This window comes from Aquarana catesbeiana, linkage group LG05, assembly GCF_042186555.1.
Source record: "Aquarana catesbeiana isolate 2022-GZ linkage group LG05, ASM4218655v1, whole genome shotgun sequence".
NCBI lineage: Eukaryota > Metazoa > Chordata > Amphibia > Anura > Ranidae > Aquarana > Aquarana catesbeiana.
In genome coordinates, this window is record NC_133328.1 from 364,596,659 (window position 1) to 364,614,498 (window position 17,840).

The 17,840-nt window shown below is 45.3% G+C and overlaps 1 protein-coding gene across 1 annotated transcript in view; it reads right to left on the reverse strand.

Moving 5' to 3' along the window:
* PHLPP1 (PH domain and leucine rich repeat protein phosphatase 1) overlaps window positions 1–16,593 on the reverse strand; it is a 272,841-nt gene extending 256,248 nt beyond the window's left edge. The window contains 1 exon segment of the mRNA XM_073630923.1: window positions 15,502–16,593. Coding sequence (XP_073487024.1) covers window positions 15,502–16,396 — 895 coding nt within the window. The 5' untranslated portion in view covers window positions 16,397–16,593.
* Between the last annotated feature and the right edge of the window lie 1,247 nt (window positions 16,594–17,840).

Genomic DNA, 17,840 nt, shown 5'->3' on the forward strand with positions numbered 1-17,840 from the left:
CATGATTAGTGAAACCCCTACACTACGCAGAGTAGCCTGTTTTCGCCTAGATGTTACCATGACTTTTCCCTCAAGTCCTGCAGTGAAAGGTCAGCAATATGAAATAACTTTTGCTCGACTTGGAAAGATTTTGCAGCCTAGCTATTTAATCTTGCAATGAATAGAATGATGGAAAACTGGCAAAGGACTGTACCCTTTCCAAAAAAAAAAAAAAAAAAAAACAAAAAAAAAAAAAAAAAAAAAACCTTGTATTCTAAGAATAGAGGAGTTGTCAAGGAAGTAACTTCCTATGGTACCTGTACCGTAACCAGAACAACTATAAAAGTCTCAGCACCAACAGGAGACTGATGCTTGAGTGAGGCCGGGTTTGCGCTGGTACAACGACAGTCGTACCACTTTGGATCCGACTTTGCCCTGCTACTTGAAGTCCAAAATGTGTCTGACTTCAATGAACAGGGATCCGACTGATCCTCGACAATACCAGGCACTGTGTCTGGTATGAATCTTTAGGGGGAACTCCGCGCACAATGAGGGGGGGGGGGGGGGGGGGGGCATGGGGTCCCCCTCCAAGGAAAATACCAGGCCCTTCGGTCTGGTATAGATTTTCAGGGGAACCCCCACGCGGAATGAATATTATATATATATATATATATGATGGCGTGGGGGGCCCCCCCCTAAAATCCATGCCAGACCCTTATCCCAGCACACAGCCTGGCAGGTCAGGAAAAGTAGTGGGGACAAGCAAGCGCCGCCCCATCCTGAACCATACCAGGCCACATGCCCTCAACATGGGGGGTGGGTGCTTTGGGGCAGGGGGGCCCCAAAGCACCCTGTCCCCATGTTGAGGACAAGGACCTCTTCCTGACAACCTTGGCTGTTGGTCGTCGGGCGGAATATCGGAATCTGGAAGCCCCCTTTAACAAAGGGGCCCCCCCAGATCCCGAAATAGTGAATGATGTAGCGCTAACCAGTGTACACAATTATCGTGACATATATGAAATAACAATAATAATGGGACAACTCAAAAGTCTATCTATAAGCAATAGGCGATAGGCCTTCACCAGGGGCCTACTGGTCAAAATGCATAGGGCTCGGCTTATTCACACTGCCCTGCATTTTTGTGTGATCTTTTTCCACATAACATCCGGATGTGAGTGGGTGTGCTGTCCTTTTGAACCTACCATCAAGATCCAGCTTTGACGGTCTTTGGATTGGAGGTCGGCTTGGAGGCTACCCACGGTTCCCCTGGATCCCATCCTAGAGGTCTCAACCATCTTGAGTTCCATACGTCTGCGGCACACTGCCTTATGACTCTGTGTCGCTGACATTGGAGTGCACCTGTTCCGGTAAGGGCATTCACATCTCATTTTGTTGCTGATGATTTGCCATTCTTGATGTTTCTTCAACGGACAAAGTTTCACTTCCATTCCACTCTTTTTGAATCTCCATCATATGGCGTTGGACGTTTCAGTCTTTGTTTTACACTGCTGGTTATGTTGGACATTATTGCATATCTTTATCACATTATTATTTAGTGTTAAGAGGTTCACTTTTGGTCAACCACAATTGCTCATAGATGGACTTTTGAGTTGTCCCATTATTATTGTTATTTCATATATCATTTCACATATATCACGATATTTGTGTACACTGGTTAGCGCTACATCATTCACTATTTCGGGATCTGGGGGCCCCCTTGTTAAAGGGAGCTTCCAGATTCCTAAAAGTTCCCCGCCCGCAGACCCCAGCAACCAACGGCCAGGGTTGTCGGGAAGAGGCCCTTGTCATCAACATGGGGACAAGGTGCTTTGGGGTGGGACGGGCGCAGGGACCCCCCTCCCCAAAGCACCCACCCCCCGATGTTGCTGCCTGGTATGGTACAGGATAGAGGGGGGAGCTCGCCCGTCCCCACCCCTTTTCTTGACCTGCCGGGCTGTGTGCTCGGATAAGGGTCTGGCATGGATTTTGGGGGGGACCACCACACCGTTTTTTCAGCGTATGGGTTCCCTGTAAAATCCATACCAGGCCGAAGGGATGGTATGCTCGTGGAGGGGGAACCCATGCCGTTTTTTTTTTTTTAATTTGGCATGCAGTTCCCCTTCAAGATCAGAGCACAAGTCGCATGCCAAAGTCAGATCAGTGAAGACAGCAATCCGACTTTAGTGATATTCAATGGGCTGAAGTAGGATCAAAGTCAGACCAAAGTAGAGCAGGGAGCATTTTCAAAGCCAGACCGACTTGTGTCAGACCACTTTAAGACGGCTCCCATAAGGAAACATTGATTTTCACACGTCATGCGACATGAGCTCCCAAAGTCGGAGCGTTTGTCGTACCAGTGTGAACCCGGCCTGAAAGATGTAAAAATGCTGCAGCAGCCAGAGATGGGACAATTCTTAACCTTACTCCAGCTTTAACATATCAAAAGAAAAAGCAGGGCCATATCACACCAGGTGTGGTGGAACTGGGTTGGGTGGCTATTCCAGCACAGTCCCACCACAAGACCAGGCTCGTCTCCTGTGCACTCGGTTCACATCGCTTGCAGTGGTGTGTGTGAAGTGTACACTAGAAAGAAAAACGGCAGATACATTTTTTTCAGCGCAGCCTCACTGTGCAGAAGCAACTGTCACTGTACGACATCTCTATAAAGTTTGTACAAAAAAAAAAAAAAAAAAAGCGAAGTGAACAGTGAAATGCGCCAAGATCAGAGCATTAGTACCGCAGTAATCCAGCCAAACTTCACCGCACATCAGCTGCAGTGGCTGGTGTGAATTAGTCCTAAAAGTTGCAGAAAGATAGCCAGCAGCCTTCTGTAGCTCACATCATGGTAACCAATCCCCCCCCCCCAACCTGTGACACTTCAATATAGCGCTATAGCATAGCAACCAGGATTTAGGTTACTTAAACAGAACCAGTTATGACTGGGCCTATGCAAGAATAGCAATATTCTACAAGTCATCATAATGCTAGCGCAAGCTGAATCATTTATATATGCTATTTATCCATTTTTTAAAGTGGACCTTTAAAAGAACTAAGCATGAATACATTCCTGCATGACTAGGACAGTAAGAATGCTTGTTGTGGCCAATAGCAGCATGGTAGATGCACAATTGGGAGGCAGTTATCACTCCATAATAGGAAGTGCATCAACAAGGACCTTAATGACCTAACCACCAGGTATTTTGAGTAAAAGCTGCATGTTTAAAAAGGATTGAAGGATTACCTTTAACACTGTCAAACTTATTTAATGGCCAGATCTCTTAGCCAATAGGATTCATAGACTATGACAAAGACAAAGAGCAATATATCGCCTTGTCTGTTTTAAGGATGATTTACAGAAGTTAGGGGGTTTTACACCACATCCTTTGGAAGTTGATCCTTGGAAGTTGAATGACCTTGGCATCTTGTTATCTGACTCTTTTGGACATTTAACTGACCAGTATTTGGCCCCTTCTATCTAAAGCAGTGGTTCTCAACCTGGGGGTCGGGACCCCTTCGGGGGTCGAATGACGATTTGCCAGGGGTCACCAAATCCTGGGCTGTTCCTGAAGCCTGCACTGCTCTCCCAACCTTTTTGCGGCCGCCCAGAAGGGCTGTTCCTGGAGCCCGTGGCCGCCCACTCAGCCTCTTCACAGCCACCCATTCAGTTCACAGCATGGCTGGGGGCAGAGACTAGAGGTCAGCTGACTGGTGAGGAATGTGAAGTGGGAGGGGCTGAAGGAGACCCTATCTCCTGATTTTGGCATAGGTGTCACTGCTGCAAGACACCACAAAGTCGGAGACACAGTGAGTAATACTACCTGCGATAATAGTTGCCATTAAAAGTCCCCACTACAGTTCTCAGATCTGCAGATGACTTTGATCAAGAGCACCTAAGTTAGCTGATCAGAACTCCCCCCCAGCACTGCCACTGATCCCACCCCCACCAGCACTGCCACTCATCCCAACTCCCCGCCAGTACTGCCACTCATCCCATCCCCCCCCCCCCCCCACTAAGGAGTAAGAGAAGGAAATAAAAATAGAGAATACATCGAAGGGAGAGGAAAAGAGGGGGAGGAACAAAGAGAAAGAGAGAGAGAGAAAGAATAAGAGAAAGAACAAAAAAGACGGCGAGAGAGGGATGGGGGAAAAAACAAGAAATTAGGATAGAGGGAGAGAAAGGGAAAGAAAGGAGAACAAAAAGAAAGAGTGGTACATCCTAAGTGGAAGGGACTCAGGGAGCGATAAATATCCATGGGTTAGGGGCGCAAATTACTTGTCTTGCCTTGGGTGCTGAGAACCCACACTACGAAAATAATTTTACCGTTAGGGGTCCCCACAACTTGAGAAATTTTATCAAGGGGTCACGGCACTAGTAAGGTTGAGAACCACTGATCTAAAGTATCAGTTACTACATGCCTTCTCGCCCCTCCTCTCCCATCTTATCCACATACGACTTTAAAGCCTGGCACACACGATCAGATTATTGGATGAATTTCCGTCTGTTTTTTGTTGAATACTGGTCTCATATCAAAAGTGAAGTGGTTACTCAACATACAAAAATTCTTGAACGACAGAATTTAACTTCAGAAGTAATGTCATGTCTTGAATTGTTTTGCATGTATTTTTTCGTTTCTGAACATGCGTAGTCTTGCTCTTACGATTTTTAACGAAAACCGTACTAATCAAAACGAAAATCGGACGTTTTCACGTACGATAATGTTATAGCCTGCACATCCAGGTTTGTCGTCTGAAAATTCGGAATCGGCTGTCAAAAGCACCATACTAATGATTAGAAAAATCAGCAGATCATTCGGATGAAATTTTACTTCCAATTTTCTTATTGTGTGTACAGATCTATTTAATCACCCAAGATCACTTATTCTATTACTACTAAATACCATTTGTAATGTCATGTACTACATCTGAAATGGATGATTTGTGTGGGACATACAAAATTAGAACAAATTCATGATTGATTAGATCAGCTTTATGATGCATTAGGCACCGTTTCAAAAAACAAATAAACAAAAAAAACAAAAAAAACAAATTACCAATTTGAAAGAAAACCTTTAAAGGCAAAAGTTCACCTTTGATTAAAAGAAAAATATATAAATTAAATACATATCCTTTTGCAGATTTAAAAAAATGCATTTATTATCTTTTAAAAGAGAAGCCTGCAAAGTATTGCACTTGTGATCAGCAGATGGCAGGTTCAATGTCAGTCTCCTGCACACGCTGCCTCCAGCTCTGTTGCCTGTACCCTTGTACAGGAATGTCATTTTCAGAGTTGCTGTAGGCAGTGTGAAAGAACTAGGGGTGTGCTGATCAACACGCCCACAGTTCATTCAAACTACTAGTCTGTCTGCTGTGGACAGACTTGTCATATATTCCTTTACATATTTCCTTGAATGAATGATGTGGCTCGGAGGGCAGAGCCATACTGTTCAAATTCTGTCAGCGGGCACAGGGAGAGGATCCCTTTCCAGCTGTCACACTGGGGGGGGCAGCACATGTTACACCTTAAATACAGGTGTAGCATGTCTTAAGAGATGAACTTATCCTTTGAAATAATATTAACATGTTAAAGCTTCTTTTATGCTTCAGGAATTAGGTTTAGATGTACTTTCATATTTTAGAACATCAGAGTCTGCATTGACAATGTTAAAGAATCCTATTACGTTCAATGGGCCCATTCAAACCCAAGTGCTATCGTCCGAGGCTCAGACAAGTATATGAGCTTGTTCTGGGGGCTTAAATGGGCTTTTTTTTTTTCCCCCAGCGTTTACTGGCATTTACAACATCCCCATTTAGGGGGTCGTTCACACCACAATCTCTGTGTTTAATGTGCATTTCTGCATATGCATTTACATGCATATTTACATGTTTGTAAGGTGCTTGTGGGATTTTTTGGGGAATTTTTTTTGTCACTACAAATATTTTTTTATTAAGTAAGCAAAACATTTATTCTCCATTTTATGTGCATTGCACGAAGTATACACATAACTATGTGAAGAGCGTATGCTGTTGTACTTTTTCTAATCACACTGCAACGCAATGTTGTGTACAAGGCTCATTGGAATACATTGCTTTTAACTGTAAATGCCTTAATTCACCATTTCTACTGTAGCTGATGTGAACAAGCCCCAAATCTATAGGACCTAAAACAGGCAATACAGCTCCTGTACTACAAGTCACATGTAAAAATGTTAAATAAAGAGCCTCTGAAATCACCTGTCTACACTCACACCTAGTGTGGATGTAGAGCTGCACAATTAATCGTCAAGAATCGTTATCGTGATTAATCGTCAAGAGTCGTTATCGCAATCTTGACTAAAGTTTTTCACAATTCTTTCTATGCAAAGAATTCTCTCTGCTCTTCTGAAGCCACAGCCCTCAAAAGAAAGGAAGAGAAAAAACAGGCAGTCTGCCAAGACACAAAACATTCTTTATCAGTTGAACTTAAGTATAAACATTGTAACAATTTATCAATGGAATAGACTTCCTGTGTAAGTGAAAAAAGTTTAACCACTTAAACACTAAAGCTTTTTCTGACATTTGTTGGTTTCAAGTTAAAATCATTTTTTTTTTTTGCTAGAAAATTACTTAGAACCCCCAAACATATATATTTTTTTAGTAGACACCCTAGAGAATAAAATTGTGGTTGTTGCAATATTTTATGTCACACTGAAATTGTGCAGCGGTCTTTCAAATGCAATTTTTTTTTGGAAAAAATTACTTTAATGAAACAAAAAAAAGAAAAAAAAAATCTAACCATTAAAGTTAGCCCATTTTTTTTTTTTTTGTATAATGTGAAATATTTTACGTCGCAAGAATCGTGAGAGAATCGTGATCTTTTTATTCTAAGAAAAAAAAAATCGTGATTCTCATTTTGGCCAGAATTGTACAGCTCTATGTGGATGAGGTCCAAATCAGAAGTCAGCTGAACCCCAACAGCTGCTTGCTTGCCCATTTGCTCTCTACACTCATCGGAAATGGGAAAGGTGTGTGGGGTCAGGCAGTAGACGATTAGTATCTCGCAAACTGCAGATGTCCAGGAACTGCCAGGAAAGCCAGTCAGAACCCTTTCACACTGGGGCCACAGCAGCGCTAAAGTGCCAAATACATCGCTCCCAAACCAACCCAAAGATGCTGCTTGCAGGAAGTCTCGCAAGCGCACCGCCCCAATGTGAAAAGTCACACTTCAATGAAGGGGAGGCGATTTTCAGGTGCTTAACAGAGGCTATTTCCAGCACTAAAGTGCCTGAAAAACACCCCAGTGTGAAAGAGGTCTAAATCTTGTGATACACTATACAAGCTCCTTTAAAAGCTGATCCCCAGGTTTTAGTTAAGGTTAGGGTTGTCCCGATACCGACACTAGTATCGGTATCGGCACCGATACCGAGTATTTGCCCAAGTACTTGTACTCGGGCAAATGCTCCCGATGCTTCCCCCAATACCTGGACTGTCAGCGGTGATCGGCGCGTGGGGGAGTTACAAGCGTCTCCCCCCGCGGCTTTCAGCAGCTTTAGTGACATACAGCGGTGATCGGTGCTTGTAACTCCCCCACACGCGATCACCGCTGACTGTCACTGCATCCTCCGCCATGCCCCCTCCGTTCCTCTGTCTCCCTCCGCTGTCCCCTCCATTCCGTAGTTCCCCTCTCCTTCTCTGTCCCTTCTGTTCTGCTGTGCCTCTCCGTTCTGCCGTTCCCCTCTCCTTCTCTGTCCCCTCCGTTCTGCCGTTCCCCTCTCCTTCTCTGTCCCCTCCGTTCTGCTGTGCCTCTCTGCTGTCCTCCTCCTCCTTCCTTTGTGAATGGACAGAGTCAGCTGACTCTGTCTATTCACATAACTGAAACATTGTAATCTCCTGTGATTACAATGTGTCAGTTTATGAAAGGAGAGAAGCTGCGGTCTTCTCTCCATTCATTTTCAGTGCAGCTGAGGCTGCAGAGAAAGGGACTGGGGAATCTCTATCCTCTGTCTCTTTCTCTGTCTCAAGGGGGAGGTATCAGAGGTCTGTTAACACCCCTGATATCTCACCAAAGCCCCCAACAGGGCTGATAAAAAACAAAACAAAATAAAAACACATATTGCAATAAAGAATTTAAAAAATATATATTATTGTAAAAAATAAAAAGAAAATAAAAAACTGTCACGTGACAAAAAAAAAAAAAAAAAAAAAAAAGTAATCAGTATCGGCGAGTACTTGAAAAAAAAAGTATCGGTACTTGTACTCGGTCCTAAAAAAGTGGTATCGGGACAACCCTAGTTAAGGTACAACTAATGTCAATAAAAAAGGAAAAAAGAAACTGCGCTCTGGTAAAAATGTATACCCAAACCCTAAGGGTACTAGTGAAATATCTTAAATTTGTGAAGCAGCGATTCTCCTGCACAACATAAACACAGTGTATAAGAATAAATAAAAAATAGAATCGCGCTAGATATGTGATTGTGTATAAATACATACACTTATTGATATAGCGCTGTGCCCATAAACATATCACATCTGATGTGAGCAAGTTGTGAAAATTAAAAAACGACAATTGAAAATGTGTAAAATAAGTCCAAAACATATAGTGACAATATCACCCGTGAAATTGCAATTGGATGATAAATTATTCTAAAGAATCCATCCGTATTTTATGGAGAAAGATAGTGCCTGGTCCACCACCAAAGAATATAGGTTTGCCGCTTACCAGAGATCCATGATCCCCCATTACAGAGGATCAGGGAAAGCCTGTATTGGAAACTGTCCTCCGGGACATAGCAGATGCAGCCAAAACCTGGGATTGATTGATGGTAATGTATGGCATTCAAAACACGCCAAAACGGAGCTTATATATCTTCAGATCTCATCGTACCATTCCCAACTCACAAGTGGATAAGCATAACATGAAAGATATAAAAGGGCTCCAATAGTGTAAAACCATAAGACTTTATTAAATGTTAAAAACAAGGTTGCACTGACATTGTGTTAGTAGAAAAAGCACCTGTATGTCTGATGTGCCGGCCGAAAAAGCACTCAGACAAGCCGTCCTACTAGAAATAGTAACAATGATACAAGGTGACGCAGGTGCATCGCTCCGACCTACGCGTTTCGTAATAGAATTACGTCGTCCAGGGAAACGCGTAGGACGGAGCGACACACCTGCGTCACCTCGTAACGTTCTTGCCGTTTCCAGTAGGATGGCTTGTCTGAGTGCTTGCCAGCCGGCACATCAGACATACAGGCGCTTTTTCTACTAACACAATGTCAGTGCAACCTTGTTTTTAACATTTAATAAAGTCTTATGGTTTTACACTATTGGAGCCCTTTTATATCTTTCATGTTACACTTATCCACTTGCGAGTTGGGGGATGGTATTCAATCCAAAATAGAAAAAACGTTTTACCTATAGTTCTACTTTAACTCTAAAAATAGTTCTTTGGCCCATTTATGGTCCAAACAAACTATTTACTTCACCAACAGTTGCAGCGGCTGGTAGTGCTGTATAAACTGTATGTAGCTTCAGCTAAATACAGTATATAGGGTTGAGCTCACAGAATCAGATAATATGACTGAATCTCTAAGTTATCAAAAGGACACATTTTTCTTAGTTTTGGATAGAGTGGAGGGGGATCAGAACACCTATCAGGGTTTCATTGTGGTTTGTGTCCTCAACGGTGAACAGGCCAAATGGAGAGGGTGAATCACATCACTGAACGTGAAAGAAATTCCTAAATTTTTGGTTTCCACCAGAACAGGAAGAGGGGAGAAATCTTTAGATGAAGTTACTATGTCTAGTGACAACCAGAAACTCCTCTCAATTCAGAGAGATTTCCTTGCACTTTTTTATGGCCACTGTTTTAGCCATAAGAGGAAGTAAAGGGAAATCTCCCCATAGACACAGATGTAAAAAAGAAAAAGAAAAGAAGAAACTGACAAGGATTATATTCCTTACTTATTCTATTCAAAAAAAAAAAACCTTGCCTTTAGTTCCACTTTGGGGACTTGTGTAAACATGTCATGCAGTAACCCAGTGCTGCAATCATGTGCATAGTACTGTTTTTATAGTGTTTTTTTTTTTTTTTATTGGGGGGGGCAGCGGGTACCGGATTTTGACAGGTACTCACTCGCGGTCAAATCATTGTGGAAGCTCGCTACCCCCCCCCCCCCTTTACCCCCACAGGCTCTTTTGACACATCACAGGTCCCAGGAGACTGCAGGATCATTCGCATGGCCTTGCTCAGTGTAAAGCGTCACAATAGGCGGCTGCCCACAGTTAAGATGTCGGTGCCTAGACCCGAAGAACAGCAAAGAGCCATGTCAGGTGAGGACATTGCTGGATACTTGGACACAAAAATGTGTTTTATTTTTTTTGTTTTTTTAAGTCAGCAGCTACTGTATTTGTAGCTTCTGGCTTTTACATTTTTGTTTACAGGGTGAAGAATCTCTTTAAAGTGGAACTTTAGTCAGAAAATTAAGTACCTGCTAGATCACTTCAGGCTGGTCCCCTTTGCAGGTATTGCCATGTATAATATTATAGATAAAGCGTCTACAGTTTAAAATCCAGTAATACACTGTCTTACACTGCTCTGCACATGCTCAGTTTCTCTCCATTTTTAGGCACTGCCGAATTTGTAGAGGCCGATCTGCTGACATCCTTAAGGCCCCTTTCACACTGGGGCGGTTTGCAGGGGCTATTGCGCTAAAAATAGCGCCTGTAAACCGACCCGAAACCGCCGCTGCTGTGTCTCCAGTGTGAAAGCCCGAGGGCTTTTACACTGGAGCGGTGCGCTGGAAGGGGGGGGGGGGGGGGGGGGGAACGACTGCTCTGCACATGCTCAGTTTCTCTCCATTTTTAGGCACTGCCGAATTTGTAGAGGCCGATCTGCTGACATCCTTAAGGCCCCTTTCACACTGGGGCGGTTTGCAGGGGCTACTGCGCTAAAAATAGCGCCTGTAAACCGACCCGAAACCGCCGCTGCTGTGTCTCCAGTGTGAAAGCCCGAGGGCTTTTACACTGGAGCGGTGCGCTGGAAGGGGGGGGGGGGGGGGGGACGACTGCTCTGCACATGCTCAGTTTCTCTCCATTTTTAGGCACTGCCGAATTTGTAGAGGCCGATCTGCTGACATCCTTAAGGCCCCTTTCACACTGGGGCGGTTTGCAGGGGCTATTGCGCTAAAAATAGCGCCTGTAAACCGACCCGAAACCGCCGCTGCTGTGTCTCCAGTGTGAAAGCCCGAGGGCTTTTACACTGGAGCGGTGCGCTGGAAGGGGGAGGGGGGGAAATGACTCCTGCAAACAGCATCTTTGGAGCGGTGAAGGAGCGGTGTCACCGCTCCTATACCGCCACATTTTAACCCTTTTTTGGCTGCTAGCAGGGGTTAAAACCGCCCCGCTAGCAGCCGAATACCACCGCTAAAATGACGGTAAAGCGCTGCTAACAATATTGGCGTTTTACCGCCAACGCCGCCACCGCCCCAGTGTGAAAGGGGCCTAAGGGAAAATAAAACCCTTATATTCTTTACAGCAGGGGTCTCAAACTGGTGGCCCTCCAGTTGTTGCAAAATTACAGGTCCCCTCATACCTCTGCCTGTGGGAGTCATGCTTGTAACTGTCAGCCTTGCAATGCCTCGTGGGACTTGTAGCTTCGCAACAGCTGGAGGGCCGCCAGTTTGAGACCGCTACTTTACAGCCAAGGAATCCGTTTCTGTTTGATCTGCAACTGCCATGGTGCTGCACATGTGATCAGTTAGGGCACCAGTCATTTGATGATTTGACAGTTTTGTTGAGGACACAAGCAAATGTGACAGTTGGAATTCCTGGAATGTAACTTTTTTTTAAAAGTTAAAATCGATGGACTTACTTTTACTTTATGATTTACGGCTGTTCAGGGACTCTGGGCTTCAGCAAAATGGCAGCCTCCAGCAAGAAGAAAACGGGAGCAATGCTGAGGCCAATTTACAGCACACACCAGTTTTTAATTAACGTGGAACGTATGTTCCTTGTTAACCACTTGCTTACTGGGCACTTAAACCCCCCTCCTATCCAGACCAATTTTCAGCACTGATGCACTTTGAATGACAATTGCACGGTCATCCAACATTGTACCCAAATGAAATTTTTATATTTTTTTCCCCACAAATAGAGCTTTCTTTTGGTGGTATTTGATCACCTCTGCGGTTTTTATTTTTTGTTAAAAAAAAAAATGTAAAAAGACAATTTAAAAAAAAAAAAAATTTTTTATATTTTGTTATAAAAAAAATTAAAACAGGTAATTTTTTTCCTTCATTGATGTACGCTGATGAGGCGGCACTGATAGGCGTAAGTGATGGGCACTGATCTGTTACACTGATAGGCAGCACTGCTAGGTGGCACTGATTGGCACTACTGGTGGGCATTGATAGCTGGCACTGTGGGCACTGTTCGGTGGCACTGTTAACTGGCAAAGATGAGGCAGATGTGCCTCTTCCACTTCGGGACCTTTGTCCCTCTCATCTGAGCTGGTGATCGGCTTTTTTTTCTACTCACGTTATCAGCGCAAGTAGAAAAAAAAAAAAAAAAAAAAGATTATCGATCTTTTGTTTACATCATGTGATCAGCTGTCATTGGCTGGCAGCTGATCACATGGTAAGGGGCCGGGACCGGCCCCTTTCTCGGATCGGTGATCAACTGAGTCTCAGTGACTCGGTGATCACAGGGCGCTCGGCACGCGCAGAGCACATGCACAGGGGAGGCTGTCATATGATGGCCTCCCGGGAATTCAGGTCCGCGCTGTGGCCGTCATTCGGCCATAGCGCGGATGGCAGGTGGTTGAAGAACATTTTTTTATTAGGTTGTTATGGGTAAAGTTTTGCTTTAAGCTGGGTATACACAGTCAGGTTTTTTCTCTTGACAAATAAAAACGGACAGATTCCCGCATCAACACAGATGTGTGATGCAGGGATCTCTTCTGCTGAGCTACTGTATTTTGACAGAACATCACCCCCAGCCAATGGTTTTCCTGCAAGAGTATGCGACAAGCCAGTTGATCAGACAGCAGTACACATGTACCGAAAGTCACTGGTCGGTAAGATCTACCAACTCCTATGCAATACAAGGCTCTACCTGGTTTGATACAAATGGAATAGATAGTTTAGGTGTGCCCTTACATTACAGAGTTTTGGGAAATCTAAAAAACAAAAAAACTGTATAGCCTATAGTCAGTTTTAAATCTACCAACTATGCAAGTGTCAACCTGATTTGCACAGATCCCAGCGTATTATTTAGGTTTGAATCCCAACCACGACACTAGCCGCCTGTAGTTTGCATGTTCTCCCTGTGCAGGTTTCCTCCCACACTCCAAAGACTTGCTGGTAGGTTAACTGGCCCTAGTAGGTTTACTATATGTATGAGGCTAGGTTCACATTGGTGCATGAGAAAACAATGCATGTGATTCACACAGGAATCTCACCGCATTCCTTTGCACATCACATGCGATGTCTGTGCAGTGTGATTTCAGCCATACATTTTGTATGGCTGAAAACGCATTGGCACCAAAATGGTGCAGAACCCTTTTTTCTCCCACACCTGAATCGCATCACAAGGGTGTTCACAGCCATTCGATGCGATTCTGGCATTCGCACTGTATTTTGCAGTTTCACAGCTCTCACAATTTGAATGGCTGAATTTGCATCGCACAGACATCGCATGTGAGCTGCACAGCAATTTGGTGCAAATCACATGCGATTTCTGATGGCACAAGTGTAAACCCTGAATGTGAGTTAGGGACCTTAGACTGTAAGCTCCTTGAGGGCAAGGACCGATGTGAGCCCTGGTTCACCCGTATGCGATGCGGGAAATGTAGCGAACCTGTGAGTTTCCCATACCACATTGCAAACGCACAGCGTCCATGCGATCTGCTGCAGGTGTCATTGTTACCTTAGGGCCAGTTCACACCACATGCAGTCCAGTGCGTTTTTTTTTCTGCATCAAAAACGCATGGAAAGTAGGTTATATGGCTTTCAATGGCATAGGTTACACCAGTGCTTGCAGTTCCAGAAAAAAAAAAAGGAGTAGAACATGCTGCATTTTTTCTGTACTGGAACGCTGTAAAACGCATCGGAATGCACCAAAAACACACTGCAACACATTTATACTTATTTAAGGTTAAGAAAAAAAGGAGGGGGGGAAAAAAAAAAAAAAAAAAAAAAAAGCACTGGACTGCATCAAAAACGCACCAAAAACTTGCATGTAGAAAAACACCTGGAACACATCCGGACTGCGTTTCGTTTCTATGGTGTGAACTGGCCCATAAAGTAGAACTATAGGCAAAAACTTTCCCCCACCCCCCCACACCCATTTTGGTTAGAGCAAGGGAGGGTTATAAACCCTGCAAGATTTTTTTATATTTTGCCATCTGTGTCTCACTACAGGGATTTCCCTTCACTTTCTCTCCCATAACCAAACAGAAAGTGAGAGAAAATCCCTGCAAATTATGGGAATTTTGAGGCACCAGAACTAGTGTCCCAGTTTGAAGATTTCCCCTTTATTACTTTTCTGGGGTCAACCCAAAGTTTGGGTTTTACTTTTAGGCTGCATTCACACCTGAGTGTTTCAAAGTCGCGTGATTTTGTTCAGGTCACCAATGTAAAAGGAAGAAAACGCCTGTAATCTGCCCCAAAGAAGCTCATGTTCTTTTTTGAGCTTTGGGAATTTTTCAGGCATTTTGCTTCAGGTGACAAAATGCTCAGATGTGAACAGGTGCCATTGAAATTAATGGGATTTTGCTTGTTGGGCGTTTTACGAGACGAAAACACTCAGGTGCGAATGCAGCCTAAATGATAATAGTAAACAGGACAAATAGAGAAGGTGAGTCTCCCTAACGGGGGCACAGATAGCAATAAAAACTGACAGGCGTTTTAATCCCTCCCCGCTCTATCCAAAACTAAAAAAGATTGCAAAAAAGTGCGATTGCCAGAATCGCATGCAATACCAGGGCAGGGGGAAAAATAAAATAAATAAATAAAAGTTCCTGCATCATTTTGGTGCTGATGAGATTTCAGCCATACAAAATGTATGAAATCGCACCACACAGACATGGCATGTGATGTTCACAGGAATGCTGTGCGAATTACACGTTGTGTCTACAAGGCACAAATGTGAACCCAGGCTGAATGTACAAAATAAATAAATATATATATATATATATATATATATATATATATATACACACACACACACACACAGACAGCACTTTATAAAGTACCTGTAATATATAGTTTGGGTAGAGACAAAAGGGGTATGTAGAAGGCTATGCCCAGCTCCCACAGGGGTATATGTATGTAGAAGGCTATGCCCAGCTCCCACAGGGGTATATGTATGTAGAAGGCTATGCCCAGCTCCCACAGGGGTATATGTATGTAGAAGGCTATGCCCAGCTCCCACAGGGGCATGTATGTAGGTAGAAGGCTATGCCCAGCTCCCACAGGGGTATGTAGAAGGCTTTTTACGGCTCCCACAGGGGTATGATGTGTAGCGGACACTGACAGCTGTCATACCTGCATAGAAGCGGATGAGGCAGCCGATCTCAGGCTCCATGCCCTCCTCTTGTACCCGGCACAGATCCCTGAAGCCCAGTTGAAAGAGGTAATCGTTCTGGACATGTAGAGGCCGTTCATGTGTCTCCAGCCTCCGGCTGCTCTCCCCGTGTAGCTGTACATAGAGGGATCCCGGGGACTGGACATGGTGCAGTAGAGGCCGGGCGGGCACAGTGACAGCCCGGGCAGGCGGTGGTATTGGCGGCTCGGCGTTGAGCTCCTCCACAGAGGATGATGAGGAGGATGAGGAGGTGGAGGCGGCCCCGCAGTGGAAGAGCTCCAGTCCCTGGCACACGGCGGGACTCGTGCTGCTGTCAGCGGGCTCCTGTTGTTTTCCATGCTGCCAGGGTGTCTTCTGAGGAGTACTAAGCCAGGCTCCGCAGTCGGGCTCAGCTTGGCCCAGGACCCGGAGTACCCCTGACGAGCCTCCCCCAGGGGTGAGTAGGCGGGCGGCCACTTGTTCGGCGGTGGTGTCCAGAGTACAGAGTAATGGTGTGAGGCCGGGAGAAGAGTGTCTGTGATAGATATGGACACAACCTCTCCTCAGCTCTCCCCTCACCCACTCCTTGTCCTGTCTGGTTAGCGACATCCACTGCTTGGACTTCAGCAGGCTCTTCCTATCCAGGCTGCGGCTGCCAGGCCCTACGGTACCACAAGCCGGGCTCTGAGGGGACGAGGCGGACACATTCCTCTTCAGCCGCCTCCTCCTCCTCCTCAGCAGGAGCACCGAGCTGTCCGCCGCCGGGGTGTGTGTCAGGTGGGTGGCCGCAGGGCGCCTCTCCTCCCTCGGCGGGGTCCCGGCTGCCTGCTCTGAGGACGATGACGCGGGAACACGCGAAGCTTCCAGAGACATCATTGCTGGATCCCAGCACAGCCCCGAGCATTCTACCGAGCCCCGGCTCTGCCCTGCGCCATCATGGAGATGATGTTGATGATCTAGAGCTCCCCTCCTAAATTGCTCCAGATAGGCAGCCCCGCCACTCTATACGAGAGGGGTGTGTCCGCCCAGCCAGACTCACACACTGGAGAGCTCGCCGCTCATACCCACGTCACGTGAGGCGCTGTGCATTCCGGGAAATGTAGTTCGCCCCGTGGTGGGGCGCTCCCTCATGCTGATTGGCCGCATAGCAAAGCATGAGTTCTCACCATAGACTCACGTACAGGTTGTTCATCACCTTTCCTGAAAAGGAATGCAGAGCCTGTCAGTGCGTTCAATACAATGTAAACAGGACGCCTTGACGTAAAGCACGTTTTAGTTTGTGTCACTTGAATGTTAATTACTGAAAGCACTGTCCTAGTCACATAGCTCCCAAATGTCTCTGATTTGGAGCAATGTCCCTCTGTCCCCCTCATTTGTCCCTCATTTTGGTCTGATCTATATTTCAAAAAGTGTTTCCCAGTGCTAAACCTTTCATCCTATTTCTAAACTGCTTTCTAAATTTTATAAAGACAATATAACGGGATAGTAGTGGTTAAAAAAAAGCATTTGTGGATTTAATTAAAAAAAAAAACTGGCTCCTACCCGTCATCTTGCTGCTTATGGGATGAGGTATAGCTGTTGCTGAGGGCTCACTCGCCATCTCGGATGGCGGAGCTCTCTCTCTCTAGGCGTCCATCGTGCCAGGCCACGCCCCGTAACCTTTTTTTTGGTTAATTCTCCTTTAAGGGGGTGTGACAGGGGGCGTGTCCTATGCCTACATACATTTGTTAGTAGGTGTCCCTCATTCCCATCTCAAAATGTTGGGGGGTATGCTAGTCATGTGTCTCTTCTATGGAAAGGGGAGGACAGGGGAGTTGTGTCCTGAGTACCCTGAAAAATACACAGGAAGGCACACAGCTCTTGTGTAAAATATACACTACATTACCTAAAGTATTGGGACGCCTGCCTTTATACGCACATGAACTTTAACCACTTAAAGTTCCAGGCTCTTTTTGTTTATTAAAAGTCAGCAGCTACAAAAAGTTCAGCTGCCAACTTTAATAAACAGACACTTACCTGTCCCACGGTCCAGCAATGCGGCTGCACGGAGCCCCACTCCTCTCCCCCTCCTCTCCTCGGCGCCTCTATTGAAACTGTGGGCACCCACTCATGACAGCTAGCAGCTTCACGGGGCGGGCACTGCACTTGCGTGAGTCGCGCTGCACTCTCCCAGTGGAAGGCAATCTTCTGGGACCTGTCACGTGTCCCAGAAGATTGCCGAGAGGGAGGGGCCGCCTAGGTGGGCCGTAGGCAGAAGCAGGAAGTGGGACAGGAAGTCCCACTCAAAACTAAGCACCCACTCACCCCCCCCAAAAAAAAT